This window comes from Gopherus flavomarginatus, chromosome 9 (genome assembly GCF_025201925.1).
Source record: "Gopherus flavomarginatus isolate rGopFla2 chromosome 9, rGopFla2.mat.asm, whole genome shotgun sequence".
Classification (NCBI taxonomy): Eukaryota; Metazoa; Chordata; order Testudines; family Testudinidae; genus Gopherus; species Gopherus flavomarginatus.
Genome location: NC_066625.1, coordinates 5,848,968 through 5,871,251, shown reverse-complemented (window position 1 = coordinate 5,871,251; position 22,284 = coordinate 5,848,968). Strand labels below are relative to the sequence as shown.

Genomic DNA, 22,284 nt, shown 5'->3' with positions numbered 1-22,284 from the left:
GTGATTGTGTTACTGTGTGTTTGTTAAGCATAGAGATGGGACTAACCTAAAATCCAGGTTCCAGTCTTTGTGGGAATCCTAATCTAGACTTCAGAGCTGGGCCTCTGTAAATTAATGGACCAAACTAGAACCCTTAAATACAAACAACCCTGAATTTTGTGGCTTGGGTGTATGTCTAGCTACATGAAGTCTAAGGAGCAGCCAAGCAAACTGAAATGACGTGAATTAATGCAACTACATTGTTCATTTTGCACACATCTGGTCAAATTCTGCCTCCATTTGCACTTAGAGCTGGACAAGTGATTCATTCCGAATAATAATCATTGTGAACATTTTCCCTTTTTTGGGTTTGCCTCTAGTTGCAAAATGATCCTGACTTCTGAAAACATATTTATTTTTTAACTATCCCTTGAAAAGTTTGGACAAATTATTTATATCATTCTATTTTCAGATTCCTTACAGATGTCCATTACATCAACACAGTTACCTTTAGCAACAAAACTTGTCTAATTAAACTATCATTTTTTGGATGAGATTACAAGAATTATATCCCTTAAACCCAAGTTAATTGGCATTAATTATATTACCCTCCTTTAATTATTTATGAAGTGAGTCCCATATAAGCCATTCCATTATTTTGCCTGGGATCAATGCCAAGATGACAGGTCTATAATTATCCTGGTCATCCAATTTACCCTTTTAAAATATTCGCACAACATTAGCTTTCTTTGTCTTCTGAAACTTCCCCAGTGTTCCAAGACTTATTGAAAATCAGCATTAATGGTGTAGAGAGCTCCTTGGCCAGCTCCTTGGACCTGTTGATTTAAACATTTCTAACTATAGTAGTTGCTGTTTAACAGTCTCCTTAGTTAATGTTAGAATGGAAAGATTTTATCATTATCATATGATATGAATACATCAACTGATTTTTTACCAAAAACAGAACAAAAATATTTATTTAACATTTCTGCCTTATTATTGGCAATGCTACCATTCCCATCTAATAATGGATCAATATTGTTAGGATTCCTTTTGTTACTATAAGCTATTTCTTATTGTCCTTCGCTCTGATGGCTAGCGAGTTCTTGTGTTCTTTTGCTTCCCTTATCAATTTTCTGCAATTACTAGCTTCTGGTTTATATTTGCTATCAAATTCCCCTTTATATATATAACTATATAGTTTCAGTTAGTTATATAGTTATATATAATTATAGTTGTATAGTTATATATATAGTTATAGTTACTTGCACATCCTCTTTAAGCCATGCAGTTTGTTTCTTTTTTTAACCAGTGTAGCCTTATTTCTTAATTGTGGGACTGTAATTTTTTAGGCATCTGGTAAAATGTTCTTAAAACAGACCTCAAGTATCATTCATCAATTTTTAAAGCACCAAGTAACTAGTTTGACTTCATTTTGTTAGAGGCTTTGCAAATTCCATTTGCTGTCAATCCCCTGGCTGTACACTGGCATGGTAATATTTACAGAGCTAACCACCTTCATTTTCCCCACTTTGCTTTAGAGTTCAGTATTGTCAATACATTAATCACTTTATTTGCATCCATCTTTGCATTATCTACATTAACGACTAACTGCAAAAGATGTCTGATTTCAGTGCATATTGAGGGTTTTGCCATGTTACAAAAATCACTCCCCATCTGAAGGCCAGGAGGAAAGTTAGTTTAATATTTAATGTTTCCATAGGAAACAGCCGGGTGTGTTTTGCCATGTGATACACAGGTTGTCATGGTACAGAGCTTCAGCCTTGAACAGAAGCAGAGAGAATAAACAGAGAACACAGTCACTCAGCACTCAGCAGTACCAGAAAAAAAGAGGGAGAGAAAGAGAAAATTCATTCTTTTTCTTAAGAAAATGATTCTTACTCAGATAGATGAAGCGTCTATCTATGGCGTGTTTTCAGGTAAAGGAAGGATGGGCCTTCACTTAAAAAAACCCAGAGGGTTCTTCTTAGATGTTTCTGAGAGGTAACTAACTGTTGGAACCTCAAATGTTTTTAGTCCCTTCTTGGTTTCGCATTACCAGAGCGTAGCTGAGCTCTAGCCTGAGTGGCTCACAGAACGTCACTTGTAAAGACTGAAGGTATTTCAGCATCTGGCTGGCCAGGCTAGGCTGCCAGACTTCTGTCTCCTTTCTATACCTGGTGTAAGTCAAAAATGGTTAAACCAACAAGTCCAGAATACAGGCATCTGGTGGAGGCTGAAAGGCAAACTTCTCCAGTGGAACTATTAAAAAACCCTTAAAATACAAAATTGGAGAAATGGCACAGGCTAAAACCGAACAGAGAGCAACACTAATCCTTTCAAAAGAATGCTATGAAAGCAGGAATTAAGTCTGATTTCTTTCAGAGTAGCAGCCGTGTTAGTCTGTATCCGCAAGAAGAACAGGAGTAGTTGTGGCACCTTAGAGATTAACAAATTCATTTCAGCATAAGCCTTCGTGGGCTACAGCTCACTTCTTTGGATGCATAGAATGGAACACACAGAAAGAAGATATTTATACATACAGAGAACATGAAAGGTGGAAATAGCCATGCCAACTGTAAGAGGCCAATCAATTGAAATGAGCTATCATTGGCAAGAGAAAAAAAAATCTTTGAAGTGATAATCGAGATGATCCATAGAAGGTGTGAGGAGAACTTAACAGGGGGAAATAGATTCAATTAGTGTAATGACCCAACCATTCCCAGTCTCTGTTTAAACCTAAGTTAATTGTATCTAATTTGCATATTAATTTGAGTTCAGCAGTCTCTCTTTGGAGTCTGTTTTTGAAGTTTTTTTGTTGCAAAATTGCCACCTTCAAGTCTGCCACTGAGTGGTTAGAGAGGCTGAAGTGTTCTCCCACTGGTTTTTGAATGTTCTGATTCCTGATGTCAGATTTGTGTCCATTTATTCTTTTGCGTAGAGACTGTCCGGTTCTTTGGTATCTTAGTAGATGAATGAGAGAAGAATCAACCTGGGTATGTTTGTTTTTACAGCAAAACTGTTGCTTGAGTCAGTCGCTGTTCTGCACTTACTGTAAGGTGCTGGGATCAGAGTCACTGGTGCATTCTGGCTGCTTTAATGATGCAAATCAACCATAACTCTCCTGTTTAGAGTGGCTGACGGGGCTAGAGGAGAAAGACAGATGGCTATGGCTAGTGCAGACTGTGGAGCAGCCAAGCTGCAAGAAAGCCATTGTAATGCCCTGGGGCTGCTCTGCCCATACCAGAAGGTTGCATGAAGAATCCCGGATGCACATTCTTGGTGAAATTAACCCCTGTGCACAAGGTCAAACACAAGACCTATGCATCATGTAAGTCCTGCTTACGTCTTCAAAGACAGGATTGGTATGGTGCATAAGCCTCTGGCTGGCCCTTTGCAGAAATGTGAATTTCCCCATCCTGTTTTCTCCGGCACAGCACAGAGTCTGGTGCATTGTCTAATGGAAGGAGAAAGAGAGTAAAGCCTCCAGGTCTGAGTCCTCCAGTCCAAGTGGGCAAAACTTACATATAAGTTGAACTCAGTATCTTAAAAAACATCTCAGAACTTTAAATCAATTGCAGGTTTTTTTCTATCTAGAAAGAGAAATTTATTTTCCATTAGATGAAAGCAGTCCTGCCAGGCAGTGGCTGCAAAGAGAACGTACGATGATTTGCAAGTGGAACATTCTCTTGCTCTCTTGAAAATTTAAACCTACTGATGTGCATTTTCCAGCTGAGCCTCACTGAATCTTACCCAACTTTTTAGATAAAATGCATTGCAACAGCCTCTCCAAACTCTACACATAAGAAGAAGCATAGAGGAGGAGCTCAGTTTTTGGAAGGACACTCAGTGCCGCATGTCCTGAAAAACTCATTACTGTAAATTATATGGAGTGTCTTATTAATTTGCTGTAAGCCTAGTACAGTTTGTGAAGCTGATTTTTTTCCTTAAAGCAGCTCCCTGCATGGGCAAAAGCCAAGATTTATAAATCAACTGGATAAACAGAAATATTCACTTTCCTTGAATATGATTATTATTCAGAAAAACTAAGTTGTCAATTCAGTAGGCAAAGGAACAGTTTAGTCTGGAGAGAACTGTTCTGATGCCAGCGCTGGTTACCATAACAGTTTTCCTTGTGTACAAAGCTTGAAGGTAGAAAATAAAAATATCTGTCTAGGACTTTTTCCATTTTTTCCAATTTCTGTTCAGCTAAAGGAGTTTTCAGGTCACAAAACACCCTTTACGTTGCCTGAAATCTACTGATTGTCATCTGTATTTTTGTATTCATACAAAAGGTCACTTCCAACCAGTGTGCTGGGTGCCATATGTACACATAAGAAGAGACATTTCCTGCCCAGAGGAGCTTGGCCTAAATAGGCAAGGCAGACAGACAGAATTATCTCCATTTTACAGATGGGGAGTTGAGAGATTAAATGGCTTGTCTAATGTTGTACAAGCAGGTTGTGGCTTGAACCCAAATCTCCCAAGTTCCAGCCCAGTGGCTTAACCACAAACCCATCTTTCCTTCCTGTTAGTTTACTTTTGTGCTTTTCCCAATAAAGACACAGTGAAGACATCGAACAAGTGTCTAGTAAATGTATACAGCCAGTCACTATAGATTGCATAGGTCTGTGGTGCTGACAGAATTCATTGTTATGCATTAATTGTGCCTTAGTTACAAATATTAACCAGGGCCTCTGATAACAGAGGAAGAGAGAAAAGCAGAACACTCAATTAAGTCATCACGGCATCTGTTCACTTCACCTGGGAAACACAGAGGTCATTATCCTGCAAAAACACGTTGAGCATTATGTATGCCAATAGTCCAGCTGAAGATGAATCATCATCACCAAGGCTAATAAATGCAGTATCCTTGCAGATTGAGAAACACCTGAATCAATCTCTAGCTAGGTTTCTTCAGACCCTCTGGTAGATGCTCAGTTTATCTCCGTCATTGGCAATCTTATCACACCACTAAAGCTTTTGGTGGCCATGTGATTGCTGGCTGCGTAGCATCATTTCTTGGCAAACATGCTTCATAATTCACTGGTGTTCCATCCTAACACTATGTCCATACCAAGAAAGCTGACAAGACTAAAGCAGTGCTGACGGAGGCAGGGGCTTGGTTCAGCTACTAATGTTCTCACTGATGATCTTGTCTAGCCACTTAATATGCAGCAGCTGACAAAGATGATCAAAACTGAAAATGTCAATCTGCTGCTCTTCAGCCTTCCTCAGTGCCCACTCTGTGAAATGTGGGTACTGAGGCAGAGGATGAGTGGTGACACCTAGACCCTAAAATAGATCAATCGATGTGACGCCCTATAACATTTAATGCTTTTTAGAGCTGGTTGAAAAATGGAAGACAAAAAAAATCCAAGATTTCACTAATATCCTCTCCTTTAAAAAACAGCATCTACAAATTTGAAATTTCAATGGAAATTTTCAAAGAAAAATTCCAAATTTAGAATATTTCAACCAGCTAGAATTTAAAGATTTTATATGTATACACACACATTCCCACAGAACCTAGGAATTTTCTAAAAATAAGACCTGTATTTTATTATTAAAAAAAAGGGATGCACTTTTAGTTGTGTGTGTTCTTTCCACTGCCTCCAAAGGTTTGTAAAAGCACCTGTAATGGGTTGCAGACTCACCACCACGGCGCCTCCTGCTGGTTGCTCTGGGAATTAGCTCTGTCCTAGCCATGGAGGGGCGTGGCCCAATACAGACTGTGGCTTGCCCTGATGCCATGGGCTAGACTTTGGGGCTGCAGTTGGCCATGAAGGCAAGTGCAGACCAAGGACTGCTGATACCCCCAGAAGGGGAGAGAACCGAGTGGGGTGCAGCCAGAGGGCTGTGTCCAGAAGAGGATGCTGCAAGCCAGGGAGCAATGCAGGTCCCAGACAGCACAGCAGAGCAGACAACAGATGGGACACCACCCACAGAGGGCGCTCCACGACTAGGACAGAGCTAATTCCTGGAGCAACCAGCAGGAAGCGCTATGGTGGTGAGTTGGCAACCCGTTACAGCACCTATCCCACTTTTCCACTGGACTTGCTTGCTCAAGGCCTTTATTCCAGCACTCGCTATGCGCATTTGCTCCAAAGACAAGAGTCGGCTTCATAATGTAGCATGTTGATCAAACTGATTGTGTGTACAGAGGTGATGAATCACAAATGGAAATGGATGGAGACTGATCACATGAACAGAGCTCGTGTTTAAGAAACTGTAATGGAGACCATACATTTTGTTTAAAAAACTGAGTGGAAACATCTCCTGCTGGATAGTGTTTTTAGTGTATATTTTAACAGTAAATTTCATACCCTTTCAGTCAGCTAGGAAAGTGTAAACCATTTCCAAAAAGAACGGCTCCCTGATGCAAGCTTAGAGTTTAGAACACTGTGTGGGAGTCTTTACAAGAACAAGTGCTGGTCTCATGTCCTGTGATGTGCAAATGAATGGGAAAACCTCAGTCCAGTGGAGCCTGTTAATAATAAATTCACCTTAATCTAGAGCAATGTTTCTTACCCAGTGGGTTCCAACCCCTGGGGTAGTCATGAAGGGCAACCGGGAGAGTGGGGTTGTAAGGGAATGAATGTTTTCTTACCATTTTAAAGCAAAGAGAATTAAATTTCCAGAAAAAAACTTCAGGATGGCCAGAGCTATCAGTTTGTGATGTTAAAATGTAGTGGAGCAATTGTATTATATAGGCTTAGCATTGTACCCTTGTTCCATTTTTTACAGTAAATGTAAGGGAGCTGTGAACATTTTTTATGTCAAATTTAGGGTTGCCAACCTGAAACACTGATTTACAGCAGATGGTAACAAAACAACCTGACTGAAATTGCACAGTAACAGGACAGCAGCCTGCAGGGGGTTAGCCTCAAGTGAATGGTAATCCAGTGGCGATGTGGAGACTTTATTGCACTCCTAAGGCATATGCTGGTCCCTTGGTACCCAAAGAGACATTGCCCCTGGCTCCGGAGAGCTATGGAAAATACCATCCTGTGCTGCTGCTGCTGTTTCCATATCTTCTGGTAGAAGGCTCGCCCCACTCCAGTGCACACTTGCATGTCATGTTATGCTCCACTGTTCATCTTCTTTGTTACTGGGAGCACACAGAGTGCTGAAATGTACAGCAGCTCTGGTCTCTGAAGTTCTTGGGGAGTCACATACGCATATGATTCAATACTCTGCTTCCCAACTGACAGGAGCTGAATGCACAGGGCAGGCAGAAGCACAGAATGTGCAGCCAGAAGGCTAAATACAGCAGAACACTCAGCAAGTGATGGGTAAGCACTTCTTTCTTTTGGACTGGTCTCCAACACCTACCGATTTCCCGCAACCAGACACTCCTGTTCCCCTCTCACTATACCCGAAAAAGACCTGTTATTCCCAGAGAACCAATTTACTAATTTAATCCAAGGCTGTACAGATCAGTAAGCAAACCATTTTGGGTTGCATTGTATAATACAATGCCTGTAATTACGCTGTAATTACATAACAAATTACACTGTGCTTAGGCATGACATCGCCTTTATTTACCAATAATCCATATAACCACAAAGTTCACTGCACATCTGACAATAACTACAGTGTAAATACAATGTAGTTAATATCCCTTGTTTCTAATATTATCTATCTGTATTCTGGTAGTGCATAGGGACCAAGAACGAAGCCTCCATTGTACAAAGCAGAAGACAGTTCCTGCTCCAAAGTGTTCACTATCTAAACAGGCGACACCTGCAAAGAGTAGGGGAAAGGGATAGACGATACAGACAGAGTAAACAACGTGATGGTCTTCAAACGTTGTATTAGTTCCTTGACTGTGGTGCAGGAGTTGTTTGTTTCCTTCTTAATTCTTTTGGTGGGGATTTGTTAAAATGGAATTAGGGAGACAGAGAAAAGTAAAGAGGGGGCACTCCAAGGGCTGGGCTGGGGCGCTATAGGTAGGAGGGGAGGAAGCAGGGGAGCGTGGAGGGCAGATGGAGTGAAGATAAGGTGAAGAGAGAGTGAAGGAGAGGGTGGAAGTGTGTTGGAGCAAACAGTCAAACAGCACAGAACAAGTATATTTCTTATAGGTGACACAGGTAGCAATGCATGTGCTTAAGGTTGCCTGACAGTTTGCATTAGAAGACCCTGTTTTCAGTTGTGTCTATCTTTTGATAAACTCCAGGTTCTTGGGCTGCAATGTTCCAGGCTGGCTTTCTGCTCAAAGCTGACTTTATTAGGACAAATTCAGCAAAAACAGTTCAGCTGTTGCCTAAGGCTAGGCAACCTTAATTGTGCCATTTCCTAGCTTGCCTGACTTTGCAACTTTAATGTGCTTCTAATGAAGGGCTTATTTTTAATGTAATTGAGAATAACATCAGAAGAATAAGTAATTCAGTCACGTAGTGAACTTTCAGGTTATTTGAAAAGGTGGTGATTACCTGCTGAAAAGCAAAACCAATGTGATTATGTTGTCCTTTCAGGGTAATTACAATCATGGCATTATAAACCTGACCCACACTTCGTTAGGAAACAGGTACAAATGAAAGACAGTCCAGGAACTAATGGTTAAAAAGATTGTGCCACTTTACTCATGCCATTTATTCCATCTTCAACTTCCTCTCCCTGACATGAGCCAACAATAGTTTAGGAGCAATACATGGCATGTGTGACATCCTGTAGCTGTTCATTACCACTCTAATGCTTTGGGGTTATTTTTGGAGTGGAAGGATTGTTACAGGGAAATTCTAATGCTTTCTTGGATGTTAGGAAGAGTCCATTGATGTACACCTTCTTCCTGAGATTTGCACCACATCTGCATTAAAATGCAATAAATTGCTACCATCTTCCTTTTTTTTTTTTTTTTTAAATACGGAGGTGCATCCTTCAGAGGATATGATATAGGTCATGTATGCCTGCACCCTGGGTACATCTTGATCCAAGCAGCCTGGGTTCTTTGCATGCTGGAATTTGTTCTTCTTGGACAGCACCTCCTGGTTAAAGTCAAGGGAAGCTGCAGATTACATTGTAGAGCCTGGCGGGTCCTTAAGAACATAAGAACGGCCATAGTGGGTCAGACGAAAGATCCATCTAGCCCAGTATCCCATCTTCCAACAGTGGCCAAGGCCAGGTGCCCCAGAGGGAGTGAATAGAACAGGTAACCACCCAGTGATCCATCCCTTGTCACCCATTCCCAGCGTACAGCAAACAGAGGCTAGAGACACTATTTACTTTCTCTTTTTCTCCCCACTGCATCTGGTGCATAAAAGACAGGGCTACTTTTCTTTTTTTCCCCTGAGAAGAGGCTGAGACTACCAAAAGATAATCAGTTTCATGTGTTTCTAGCACTTTCATCTTCCCTCTGGCCAATTGTCGGTTTTATTTGTTTGGTTTTTTAAAAAACTTTTTGATTCTTCATCTCTATTCTCTTGAGAGGAACTGTGCAGCCTGACAGACTTCCTCCAAATGCTGAGAAGGCTACTGCAAAGCAGGAAAGCATGAGCCCATTCCAGCACAATTGGATGAAAACAAGCAGCAAAGAAAAATCACTTGCAAACTGCCTGTGCTGTAGCTGCTGAGTTTCATAAGAAGTTGGACGGACACTCACTGTTTCCTTTGGACACCGGCAAGGAAGTTGCAGCAACAGAAGCCACCAGACCAACAGCTGAATGAACAGGGGCTTTCATATTATGAAGCTCACTAGGCAACAGCAAGGAAACTAAGGAGAAGGGGATTTTGAGTCACAAGGTAAGTTAAATGGATCTACATAGAGGACAAAGCATATTGATTTGGAATCAGAACTGTTCCCAACCAGCGGCTGCAGGTTGTTCTCTGGAGTCACTATAAAGGGGTGGCTTGGCTACTTTGCCTCACTCTCTGCTTGCTGCCACATGCAAAATAAGTGAAAGGAAGAGCTTGGGCTTTCCAGAATGTCATTGAACTGGCTCTGATTTGTTCCCACTTAACGCTCAGTGTTTCATTAGTCACCACAGATATTGAGGCATGAATATATTTTGTACTATTGTCTGGTTTGGGATAAGTGGTGGAATAGTCACCATGACCCTTTTGTATACAACCAGGGCCCCTGTTCTGTGATGCGAGCCATTACTTTTGAAAGCCTCCTGAGCTATGGTGACCTTCAGCTGTACTAGTCTGCAGACCAACTCTCTGCTAGAACAAATGTGATGGAGAAGGGGGAGACAGGCCTGGAAACAATAGCCCTAACTATGAATTTGGTTTCCTCAGTTTGCTTGCGATTCACAACAGTTTTGATTGTGCTTTTTTTTTCCATAGCCTCAGGCAGGAATCAATGGTGGTGCCAGAGTGGCTCAGGGGAGCGAGATATAGTAATCAGTTATTAATTGTTATTATGATGATTATTTGTTAGTCACAGTAGTGCAGGTTGCATGGATTGAAGGAGAGATCCGACGTTCATATGGGAGTCAGCATCCGCTCTCAGCTGTTTCACAGGTATCACGAGCGTGGCGATTTGAAACAGGGTATTTGTGCCGTTCTGCTGCAACATATCAGTCTGTGCTGTGAAAACATTTTAGTTGCCTAAAAAGCAAACAAACCCTTCAAACAATTTCAGCCTTTAGTTGAAACCACGTCCAAAGAACAGCTGACTCACTGCTGGTGAGTCATCGAGACAATCTATATTTCCACCAGCAGAGTGCAAAGGAGCATGAGACACAGTCAGTTAATTTGCTTCGCCTGAGCAATTGCCCTGCATATTATTTAGCTGTAACTTGTCGCCTCTCTCCACAAAGCAAGGCTGAATCATTGTCCGGACGTGCTGTGAAAATGGGATTCTTTTCAAGGGCCCGCCTAGTAAAAAAGCATGGCCATTTCCAATCCATTGCAACCATGTTCCTGGCAAGTAGCAACTTTGGATGCACACACCAAATCCTGCTCAGGGGAATGGTGAACTAGAAAGGGATTTTTAGTTCTTCAGTAAGTAAAAGTAACTGTTTACCATCCCAAATAATTCGTGAACCAAAAGGCAATTGACACCTGGTTTAAAACCAGGTGCTGCTCCCTAAATCAAAGCGAAGTTATGTCTGCTTACACTGGACCTGAATTAGTGCTATAAATATAGGATCAGAAGAATTCTATTCCTTTTTATTAGGAACTGGATTCAAAACTTGTTGAGCTGCAAAGTTTGGATCCAGCCTTTTGTGTAGCCCACTTAAAAGGAGGGACCAGCCAGTCGGTGAGCCTGGGTCTAATCCGAGCTTCTGCAGTGTTAAGATCCAGATCAAAACAAGCCCAGCTTTTGGGGTACACAATTCTAGGGGTTTGCTTCAGGCCCATAGAAGCTCTTTGTGTATGTATCTGTATGTATTCATACAAAGCAAGGAAGCTATAAGCAGCAGCATTAAAAGGATTTCAGCCAATTTAGATTCTGCTCGCAGTGCTATGGAATTCCTCTTCAGATTAAACCCAAAATGTTTTGAAAATAGCGTGAACAGAGGAAGTCTGTGAATAATATAGGTACTTTAAACCACGCTGCCTTTTTGAATTTAACTTCTCCTCTTCATGAATTTGCAAGTCAATTCATGGCTGCAAGAATGTTAATTGCTACTCAGCGTGTGCTGAGGAACTAATGCGATAGTTTCAAAGAATGGCTGCCCACCCATTTCATCATGAGCCACTGTAGGAAGAAGAAATTGCTGAGCTGTTTGGACTTGTAGACCTCACAGTGCTAACCGCTCTGGAGAGTGGCAAGGCTTTTGCATAATAAATCGTCCAAGAAGAAACTTTAGCTCCTCCAGCAAAATCAAATAACTTCCAAGAGAGAGTCTAGTGTTCACAGTCTAACAGCCTTAAAGTTCTTTGCTTCCAGCCATTTCCACCACCAGGAGCAGGGAACCTGTTAGCCAACATTGAGGACTTCCCAGAAGGTGAAAAAGGTAAAGCAGAAGGCACATTTCTTCTACTAGAAGCGGGCTCCATCCTCGGATCAATTCAAAAGCCTGCAGTACTACAAATTGCGGTGTCTTTTCCAGCTATACCATACAAGAGGGATCTTTACCTTAAATCAGCTACTGGGTTTTAGTTGAGGATGTTTATCCTCAGTGAATTAGGCAGTGGCTTCAGCTGCTCTGTAAGTTAAAGGAAAGGTAATCTTAGAACTGCTTTTTTAAGTGACCAGGACAAATCCTAGGAATAAAGAGAGAGGATTACATTAGCAGAAATTTAAACAGACATCCTGTGATTCAAGAATAGATCTACCTACTTACCTGGCCTTCATCAAACTCCTCCCAGTTATGAATGACTTATCCTCACAACACCTGTGTGAGCAAATAAAATATTATCCCAACTTTACAGATGGAAAATTGAGGCACAGGATAGATTAAGTGTTGGCCAAGGTCACGCAAAGTCTGTGCCAGAGCCAGGAATTTAACCCCATCTCCAGAATACCATGCCCCCAACCCACAAGGCATATTGCCTCTTGTATAAACTAAAGAGATTCCCTTTCCCCAGGCTGACTTGCCTTCAGCTTGTAGAGAAACCAAACTGAATGGTCAGACTGGAGGAGTGAGAGTTGTTGATTTAGATATTGACCCCCCTTTCCTTGCATGTCATTCACTTTATTAATATTATTTTTAAATCTATGTTCAGACAGACTTTAGCACCGTATGTGTGACCCTTCCTTCTAGAATCAAAAGAAACCACCAGTGTTCATTAAAGCCGACCCAGCTGCATAAACACATTCAGTGTTTGCCTTTGTTATTTGATGAGTTACACACCACCTCATCCAAAGAGGAATCTGGATGTCTGCTGTCATTAAATAATTATCTGATGCCCTCCCTATAATTTCCCACAACAATGAACATTTAAATAGACAAAAATAAAAATGCTTAAAACCCATAATTTTGGACAAGGGTGACAATTTTAATGGATGGAAATAAAAATAATCTTTAAAAATAAACATTGATATGTCAAAATCATAAAAGAACATTAAAACCAAACTTTGCCACGGCTACTCATACTACACCTGCTTTGCCACTGATGTAAGGGAGCTCAGGCCTCAGTAATAAAGGTTCAGATTGCAGGTCCTGTTTGCAAATGCACACCAAAGTTTGGACACTTATGTTTTTCAGAATCTGTTTAATTTTCCATAGGGGAGACGGACTTTCATGAGACTGCGGTACTTCCTGCTCTGGTCTGGGCAGAAATACCTTAGGAACAGCTTCTTATGTTATTTTGACATTGTCATCCTAGTCAGAAATGCAGAGCGGGAGAGGAAAATGACAAAAAAAAGCAAACCATGCTTTTTCGAGCCTTGCAAAAGATTTGCTTTGAGTCAAGCAGACTAGGGTCCTTATTGTATTTCAGTCGGCTCCTACAATATGTCTTATCAGATTTTACAAAGCCAACATAGACACATTTAGCATGTCCATACAGAACCTGATCCTAAGCCCACTGAAGTCTTCCATCAGGCTAAGATCCATAGTGATCTCACAGGCAGCAAGACTCCACTTTCCTGATATTTTTTTGTATTGGTTTACTAAGACTGTACCAAAAAGGAATCAAAACAGAAGTCCATGGGTCATAGTTGAATCATTTCATGGCTTGTAAGTTTACCAATGTGGACACAAGAACAAATGGATATAAACTGGCCATCAGGAAGTTTAGATTTGAAATTAGACGAAGGTTTCTAACCATCAGAGGAGTGAAGTTCTGGAACAGCCTTCCAAGGGGAGTAGTGGGGGCAAAAGACATATCTGGCTTCAAGACTAAGCTTGATGAATTTATGGAGAGGATGGTATAATGGGATAGCCTAATTTTGGCAATTAATTGGTCTTTGACTATTAGCGGTAAATATGTCCAGTGGCCTGTGGTGGGATCTGAGTTACTACAGCGAATTCTTTCCTGGGTGTCTGCCTGGTGAGTATTGCCCACATGCTCAGGGTTTAGCTGATTGCCATATTTGGGGTCGGGAAGGAATTTTCCTGTAGGGCAGATTGGCAGAGGCCCTGGGGGTGGTTTCGCCTTCCTCTGCAGTGTGGGGCATGGGTCACTTGCTGGAAGATTCTCTGCATCTTGAAGTCTTTAAACCATGATTTGAGGACTTCAGTGGCTCAGACATAGTTTTAGGGGGTTGATACAGGACTGGGTGGGTGAGATTCTGTGGCCTGCGTTATGCAGGACGTCAGACAAGATGATCAATAATGGTCCCTTCTGACCTTAAAGTCTGTGATTCTATGTGTGGAAGGAATTCAAGATGGGCAAACCTCAAAAAGTTTAGAAGTTGCGTGCTCTATGGACCAACTCCCAAAAATTCAGATGCTTTTCCAGAGTTTATTTAAACTGGTGACATCTGCAAAATTGGGCTGGAAATATGAATTGGTCCCAAACCTAAAAGCCAGGATCCAAACACTTTTGAAGCTTGGGAAAGTTTACATTCAGACCCAAACCTTCTGATCTGGGCTCCCTGAAATGTGAGAAAGTTCAATTCCGGATGTAAACGTCGTGGGTTGGGTCCCTCTCTCCAAGAAGTCTCTCAAATACCATTTTTCTTTGTTTGTTTTTGTTTTGCTGTATATATTTCTGCTCCTTTGTTGTAAGGTCCTTGAAGATGCAGCAAAAATGAAGGAAAGATATCATTTGGTAGGAAGGCTGTAACAACTTGAACTGTATTTTGGAAAAGTCCTCTTTTGTCTTTGAGCCTCCTCCTATAGCATGTAGAGGCTAAGAATACCAGACAAATAACATTTTTCTTTCAATTCAGTGACAGGTGTTAATAACATGATGACTGTGTATAATCCTATGTCTGGGCTTTCTACTCAGCGGGACAACAGACATTTGGGGATTCTTATTTTCATAGCAGGGAAACATTTTTCACAGCAAAGAAATAAGCTGATTTATACTTTTATTTCTGACCTGCTGCTTTGAAAATGAATCTCTCTCAAGAGGCACCATGAAGGGTGATCAAATAAGAAAGAGATCAGCTTTGCAGTCTCCAGGCATTCGGTGTTGAGCTAATATATCATTTTAGACACAAGCAAGCATGTCGGATCAGTATCAGAAAGTAGGACAAACATTCCTCTGGTGCAGGATTTTGATTTATTTTCTGAAGATGCACAGACTGCCAGATCTTTATTGTAAGTGAAGGTGATAACAATCAGAGTTGGCTGTTCAGAAGAAAGATACACTTGTCTTGTTGAGAGAAAACAGGTTATCACCATACTTGATACAGTAAGATCCCAATAACTGTCTTTAATAAGAAAAAACACACAACCCTCCCCACATCTATTTCCTTCCTGGCTGTTATGGTTTTCGCTCTCTCCCCCTTTTTACGTTTTTCTTTTCTTGTATTGTTCCTTCTTGCCTCTTTCATCAGGTTTCTGATGGGTTTTTCCATCCAGTCTCTAGACTTACTTTTCTTCTCTTATTTTTCCTCCCTGAATTACATTGCTTCCCTGTAACTCGGTGCTTGGTCTCTCTTTACTCACGCATTCTGCTTTCTAGATTTCTTTTTTTCTTTTAGTTGCTGTGTGTCTTTATACCAAACGGCTTTCAAACTTTCAAATTCTCTACTCTGGCTTTATTTGGTTGGTTTATTCCTCTCGCGCCATTTGCCTCTTTCTCCCAGCTCTTTATTTTGCATCTCTTCTCCTCTCTACTCGTAACAATCTATAACCACATGCATGCTCAGACACCCCAGTGGCCTCATCTAACTACATGCGACCCATGCATCATTCAAATACACAGGTTTCCACCATTCAGATCTAAATCAGGTCTTAAAAATTCCATCCAGAAGAGGGCAGTGGTATACACACACCAAGACACAGTAAAAAGCCTTGGTGAGGCCCAAACGCCATAGGTGTGAAAGAAAATGTATTTCCTGGATTCCATAGACTCATAGATTTTTAGGCCAAAAGGGACCACTGTGCTCAAGTAATCTGACCTCCTGTATATAACACAGGCTCTAGGACTCCCCTGAATTAATTCCTGTCTGAACTAGAGTAGATCTTTTAAAAAAATATATCCAGTCTTGATTGAAGTATTGTCAGTGACATTGGGATATGCTTCATGAGAATGCAAGAGCCATCAGGGGAATTTTTTCTTCAGCTTAGATCTAAGAGGTTCAGTCTATGGATGGATTATTTTCTCAATTGACAGTGTTTTTCATAGCAAAAGGAAATTCTAGCCAAATGCTCACATTTTTACCTTTCAGGGATTGTGGAAGAAAACATGGACTTTGCTGATTTCCCCAGTGGTGTCACAACATGCAGAGAGCCAGAACATGGCTCTTTTTCTGAGACTTTAAAAAAAAAAGTCATTGAGTGGATGAGTGCTATCATTTTTTTAATAGTAAAAAACCCCACACTTCCTAACCTTGGAAGTTATAACCACCACTCTTCCGTCTAATGAGGACAGTGTATTTTAATCACGAGACTTAATTTCTCCATGTGTATGATTTTTCCATCTCTGGCCACATTAGAAATATTTTTCTTAATGAATACTCTGATTGGCCTCAAGTAAGATATTAAAAGCAGGTGTAAAGCAATTATGTCTCCTAAACGCAATACTTTGAGATTGAAATGACACTGTCCTCTAATATATCTCAAAGGTTACTGACTAGAAGGCCAAGGCCCTGAGAAGAGCTAAATACTTTTAACTTTTCCTGAAATTAAGTTGGCGCTGAATAATTTGTAGGTAAAGTGAAGCTAATACAGATCTTTATATTGTTGAGCAAATACAGTAGTGCAGTAAATAGTAGGTCAGGTCGTAAGTGAGCGTAGAAACTTGTTGCCCATAAAGAGAATGTCCCCTGTGAGCCATACACCATTTAAGCATGGTCACCTATCTGAGGCCTGATTCCCATTCACACGAAGACCCCTTTACAATATTCAGCCAGTGTAAAGGGTCCTTCAAGTGTGTGGCACTCTAAATCACATCCACTTTTGTGCTGCCAGAGTGGTGTAAAGGGTCCTTAGTGTAAATGAGAGCCCTGTTCTATAAGACTGACACCTAATACCAGATTTCTGTTATACCGTGAATGAAAAAATCTTTTAAAATTATGCAAAATTTGGTTCAGGACTGTTGATCGCTCCCAAATGAATGGGTAGTTTTTTCCACGCTAATGATTAGAATAAGCATGATTGTTAATAAGCATTCCCCGAGTCTCATCGTGTGTTGGACAGAACAGAACAACTGAATAATAAGGGTGTGTGGGTTCTGATTCTTTCTGGATGATACATTTTTTAAAAAACACCAGAGGAAAATGTCTCCTAGAAAGTGCCAGGACAGCTCTCCTGGAAATCTGTTCCCTATTCTCTGCATGAATCCATTCTCGAGCTGGTGAAGGCACAATGCTTCCCAGCTCTGAAGAACCAGTCTGGCTTACCCTGGTTTGAAATCTACTGTGGACAGGATCTTTGTGCAAATCATGTATTTCCCATAGCTGGGGCATCCATCCATCACTTCTCCCACTTTTCCCTGATAGTCTAGTAAGGATTGTTGCGATACTAAAGCATTCATGAAGTGCCTGATCCAAAGTCTGTTGAAGTAAATGAGAGTCTTTTCTTGGATTTCAATGGACTTTGGGAAGGGGCATAATTTTTGCAAGAAACAACTTGTAATTTCCCTGAAGTCAATAGAGACTGCGGTTTTTGCCAATAAGGTGATATTTCTGCTTCCATTCTTGGTAAGAAGACTGACAGCTGTGTGCTAGAAGGTCTCCTCCTATCCACTGTCTACTATATTTCCCTTCACTCCTCATCTGCAATTCAGGATTTTGGAGCTTGCCAACAATACAGTGCAAAAATCAATATTAAAATTCAAGAACCAATATTTGTGCAAAGCAACAGTCACTTATGGCTGCATTCATTGAGGCTGTTTGGCTTTCCAGTATACATATCCAGCAATGCAAATATGAAACCTACACAGAATTCTGCAGGAAGCAACAAACCAATATAGTCATAAAAGCATAGTCTGGCTTACAGTGGTTAACTAACAGGCTGAAAGGAAGGTTATCTGGAGCAAAAAGTGATTTCCCCCCCCAGTTGAAGGTTTTTCTGAAATCACAGTTTCTTTCTCTCTCTCTCTTTATTTTGGAGAGTTATGTTTGTTACATAGGAATTTCATTTTTTAAGAACTGCAATAATTAGAGATTGTAATAGTAAATAACACCGCTAATTAAATAATTAATTAATTAAATAATATCTAGTAATATTTTGTGCTTTCCATCCAAAGCCTTCGGCAAACATTGGTTCGACAAGTTACACAGTGGGTGTACTGTACTTGCTACACTAATAATCATATCTTTGTTAGGTCATGATCCCTCCAGTCTTTATGTTGTATCCATCTGTTGTCTCTTCAGATATACTTAGTTTGTAAACTCAAAGGTAGGTACTATCCCTTTGTTGTTGGTATACATCGCCTAGTGGAATGAGTCCCTCATCCCCAACTAAGTGATACACTAGAATAACATAATAAAGAAGAGTATGAGAGGGGTAGCCGTGTTAGTCTGGATCTGTAAAAAGCAACAAAGAGTCCTGTGTCACCTTAAAGACTAACAGATGTATTGGAGCATAAGTTTTCGTGGGTGAACACCCACTTCCTCTGCGTCTGACATCCAAATACGTCTGTTAGTCTTTAAGGTGCCACAGGACTCTTTGTTGCTTGATAATAAAGAAGGGAACCCTAAGGTAAGTGAATACGTAGCCAACAGTTGCTCTGGCTTAAATCACCACATTAATCATTCCTATTACTCTCCTGCTCTAGCCGGCTCAGCTGAAGATGAGTTCTGTGCTTCTGATGCTCTTTTTATCCACTGTGAATGCCGGCACCTTACTAGAAAAGGGCTCGCTGAGACGGGAAGCCCGGCGGCTTTCATGCGTGCGATGTTGTGGGCCTTCAGAAGAGCCAGTCTCCGTCACCTCTTCACGATCCACTAGGATGAGCTATGACCCCACCTATTCAGTGCCAAAAGTCCAGCCCACAATAGATATCACCATCCTGAAAGGTGAGTCATGCCCAGGACCACACTTTGTGAATTTACCATCACTTCACAAGCAATGTTCCTCCTCCAAGGTGGAAAACATCCATCTCTTAAGAACTGAAGCTGCTCAGTCTATATAGTTTATCCAAGAGAAGGTCAGGAGGCAACTTGGTTACAGTCCATAACTACCTATATGTGGAGAAGATGTCTGAGAGTAGACAGCTTAGTAATCTACCAGGAGATGGCTGGATGAGCTCCAATAGCAGGAAAAGCTAAACAAATTTGAGGTAGAAATAAGGTGCATATTTTTAACACCAAGGGTGATTACCATTGGAACAACTTATCTAGGGACATGGTGGACTCTCCATCAAAACTGAATAACTTTCAAAAAGGTCTGGAGTAGCTCAAACAGAAGTTATGGGGTTGATACAGGAATGATTGGCTGAGTTTCTATGTTATACAAGTCAAACTAGATGGTAATAATGGTCCCTTCTGGCATTAAAACATATGAATCTATTAAACTTGGAGGTTTTGTTCTCTTTCCCATCAACCACACCCATAGTTTTTCCCTCCTTCTCTGCCACAGAAAGACTATGTCTGTTACTGTATATAGGTAAATGATATGGGTCGGGTTCATGGACCTACACTGTTTACACATTGAAGCCAGGATTTCATTCCGTTTTTATCCCTTTCTTCCTGCCGTCCTCTCTCTTACACACCCTAGGTAGCTGGTCACCTAAATCATAAATCACTCAGCTAAGGGGTGAAAATTCACTTTCTGCAAATATTTGTACCAACCCCCCCCCACAAAACCATGTTGCTCCCATGAATGAAAAGACGTATGGACATGCTAAAAACAAATTCTACGTAGCTGTTACCAAAGGTTCCATGAATAATTGTTCTCACTATTCATCCTATTAACATAGAGTATAGCTCAATTAATGAAAAAGTTAGGACTCTAGCCTTCTCTCCCTGGCAAAATGTCCATGTGCTCTTGAATTTTATATCAGAGGGGTAGCTCTGTTAATTTGGATCTGTAAAAAGCAACAGAGTCCTGTGGCACCTTATAGACTCACAGACGTATTGGAGCATGAGCTTTCGTGAGTGAATACCCACTTCGTCGGATGCATGTATCGGACGAAGTGGGTATTCACTCATGAAAGCTTATATTCCAATATGTCTATAAGGTGCCACAGGACTCTTTGTAGCTTTTTGGATTTTATAATTTAATCCTTCCAATAATCTGGTCACAAATAATAATGCAAATGTAAAAGTGCATACCCTAGATGATCAGGGTGGTCCCTTCTGCTGTTGGAATCTATGAATCTATAACATATCAGAGAAATCTATCTTATTTGTTGTGCGGTTAATATATGGAATAGGCATGCTAGCTAGCAGCATGCCATTTGTGGGCAGGGGGTTGCTGTCAACAGTGGTCCTGAATTCAAATCTAGATGTGATTTAGTTACGACAATTATTTCTCAATGCACCTGTTGAGAAAGTGTTATTTTACCAATTGGGATGCTGGCTATCTCCATCCAGACATCTCTGTGGCATGTGATGTGTGTGCATATGTTTGAAACTTAGCTCCTTTTTGTGATCATAGGTGAAAAAGGTGACGTGGGAGAGAAAGGGATCACTGGAGGGGCTGGAAAGGCTGGAGAACGAGGGCTACGTGGTTATAATGGACGGAAAGGTCAGAAAGGCCAGGTTGGCCCACCAGGCAACTCCTGCAAGCTGCATTACGCTGCCTTTTCAGTCGGCCGGAGAAAACCTCTCCATAGCTCGGATTATTTCCAGCATGTCACTTTTGATACGGAGTTGGTGAACCTCTACAAACACTTCAGCATGTTCACAGGGAAATTCTTCTGCTACGTGCCAGGGATCTACTTCTTCAACCTTAATGTCCACACCTGGAACTTCAAAGAGACTTACCTGCACGTAATGCAGAACAACAAGGAAGTTGCCATCCTCTATGCCCAGCCCAGTGATCGGAGCATCATGCAGAGCCAGAGTCTCATGCTCGAGCTGCAGGAAGGGGATGAGGTCTGGGTGAGAATGTTTAAACGAGAGAGGGAAAATGGCATCTATAGTGAGGAGTCTGATATTTACATCACCTTCAATGGCCATTTAATTAAACCAGCCATAGAGTAGCATATTCTGCATCTTTGGGCTTGGTGCTTTCGTAGAGCTCCTTGGGTAGATTACTAATTCTCCTCTTTAAAAGTGCACGTCTATGTCAACATGGAAATAAATACGCAGTAAATATTTTCATGGTCTGATTGTGGCTAGCAGCCAGCTGATCTGCTTTTCAGTTTGCTAATCCTCCCAATCAATTAGAGATATTTCTCATGCAACAATCTTAATGTGCAGAGCAGGGGCGTTACTATGCGTGGGAGGGGAATGGACACTGCTAGCAAAATGAACAAAAGTTACATGGCAGTGCCAACTTTATGAGTACGTAGAAGGCCTGAGCTCTTTCTGACTCATGGGATGCTGTACTGATCGTTAGCTAGATGGGAAAACAGAAGGACACTGTTCTGAAGTCTTCCACAGGCCCCTTGTAACATCTCTGCTGAACTGCTTGCCAAAGTCATTCAGTACATAACCTCGGTTACAAAAAAATGGTAACCTATCAGCTCTGTTTTAGTGGCCTGGCCTACTCATTTTTGTACTCTGTAATTATCTGAAGATCGTATTAGACAAGCTAGCTAACGGTTACAATGAAGTAAAGTGTTTGCAGGTTGCTTTGCCTACAAAGGATGCCTTTGTTGTTGTTTATGATTGCTGTCTGCGGTTCCCGTCCTCCAGTTCCATGCTAGAACCATCCCTTACACTCCCCTGAAATCACTGTCACCAAAAATGACCATTTCCTAGATAAAGCTCAGAACCAGTACTCCATCTTCCTCCTTTTTGACCTGTCAGCCGCCCTTGACATAATCAGCCAGGCTCTTCCTCTTGAAATCTTGTCCTCCCTTGGCTTCCATGACTCAGTCCTCTCCTGGCTTTCCTCCAGCTTGTCCTTAAGTCCTTAAGTCCACTCCTTAAGCATGTCCTTCAAAAATCTTCCTCTTCCCCTATCTCAGTTTCTCTGAGGGTCCCACAGGGCTCTGTCCTTGGTCCCCTTCTCTTCTCCCTCTACATCCTACCTCTAGGTCATCTCATCCACAAACACAAATTCAGTTTTCTGCGTTGACAACCAGCAGATCAACATCTAGTCCAGGCCTGTCTCCTTCTGTCCAAACAAAAATCTCGGCCTGTCTCTCTGACATCTCATGGATGTCTAGTTGTCAGCCCAAGCTCAATCTCTTAATCTTCCTCCCCACACTCCGAGCCCGCCCTGGTAAACCATCCCT

General features: G+C 41.3%; 2 protein-coding genes across 2 annotated transcripts in view; one reads left to right on the top strand and one right to left on the bottom strand.

Moving 5' to 3' along the window:
* The window catches only part of SSTR5 (somatostatin receptor 5), a 135,538-nt gene that overhangs the window by 47,065 nt on the left and 66,189 nt on the right, over positions 1–22,284 (bottom strand). The gene's annotated exons all lie outside the window — the stretch shown is intronic.
* On the top strand, positions 9,638–21,082 carry C1QTNF8 (C1q and TNF related 8). The gene is made up of 3 exons (XM_050967308.1): positions 9,638–9,720; positions 18,712–18,952; positions 20,535–21,082. The coding sequence occupies exons 2-3, from the start codon at positions 18,727–18,729 to the stop codon at positions 21,080–21,082; spliced, it is 774 nt and encodes a 257-aa protein (XP_050823265.1). The 5' UTR covers positions 9,638–9,720; positions 18,712–18,726.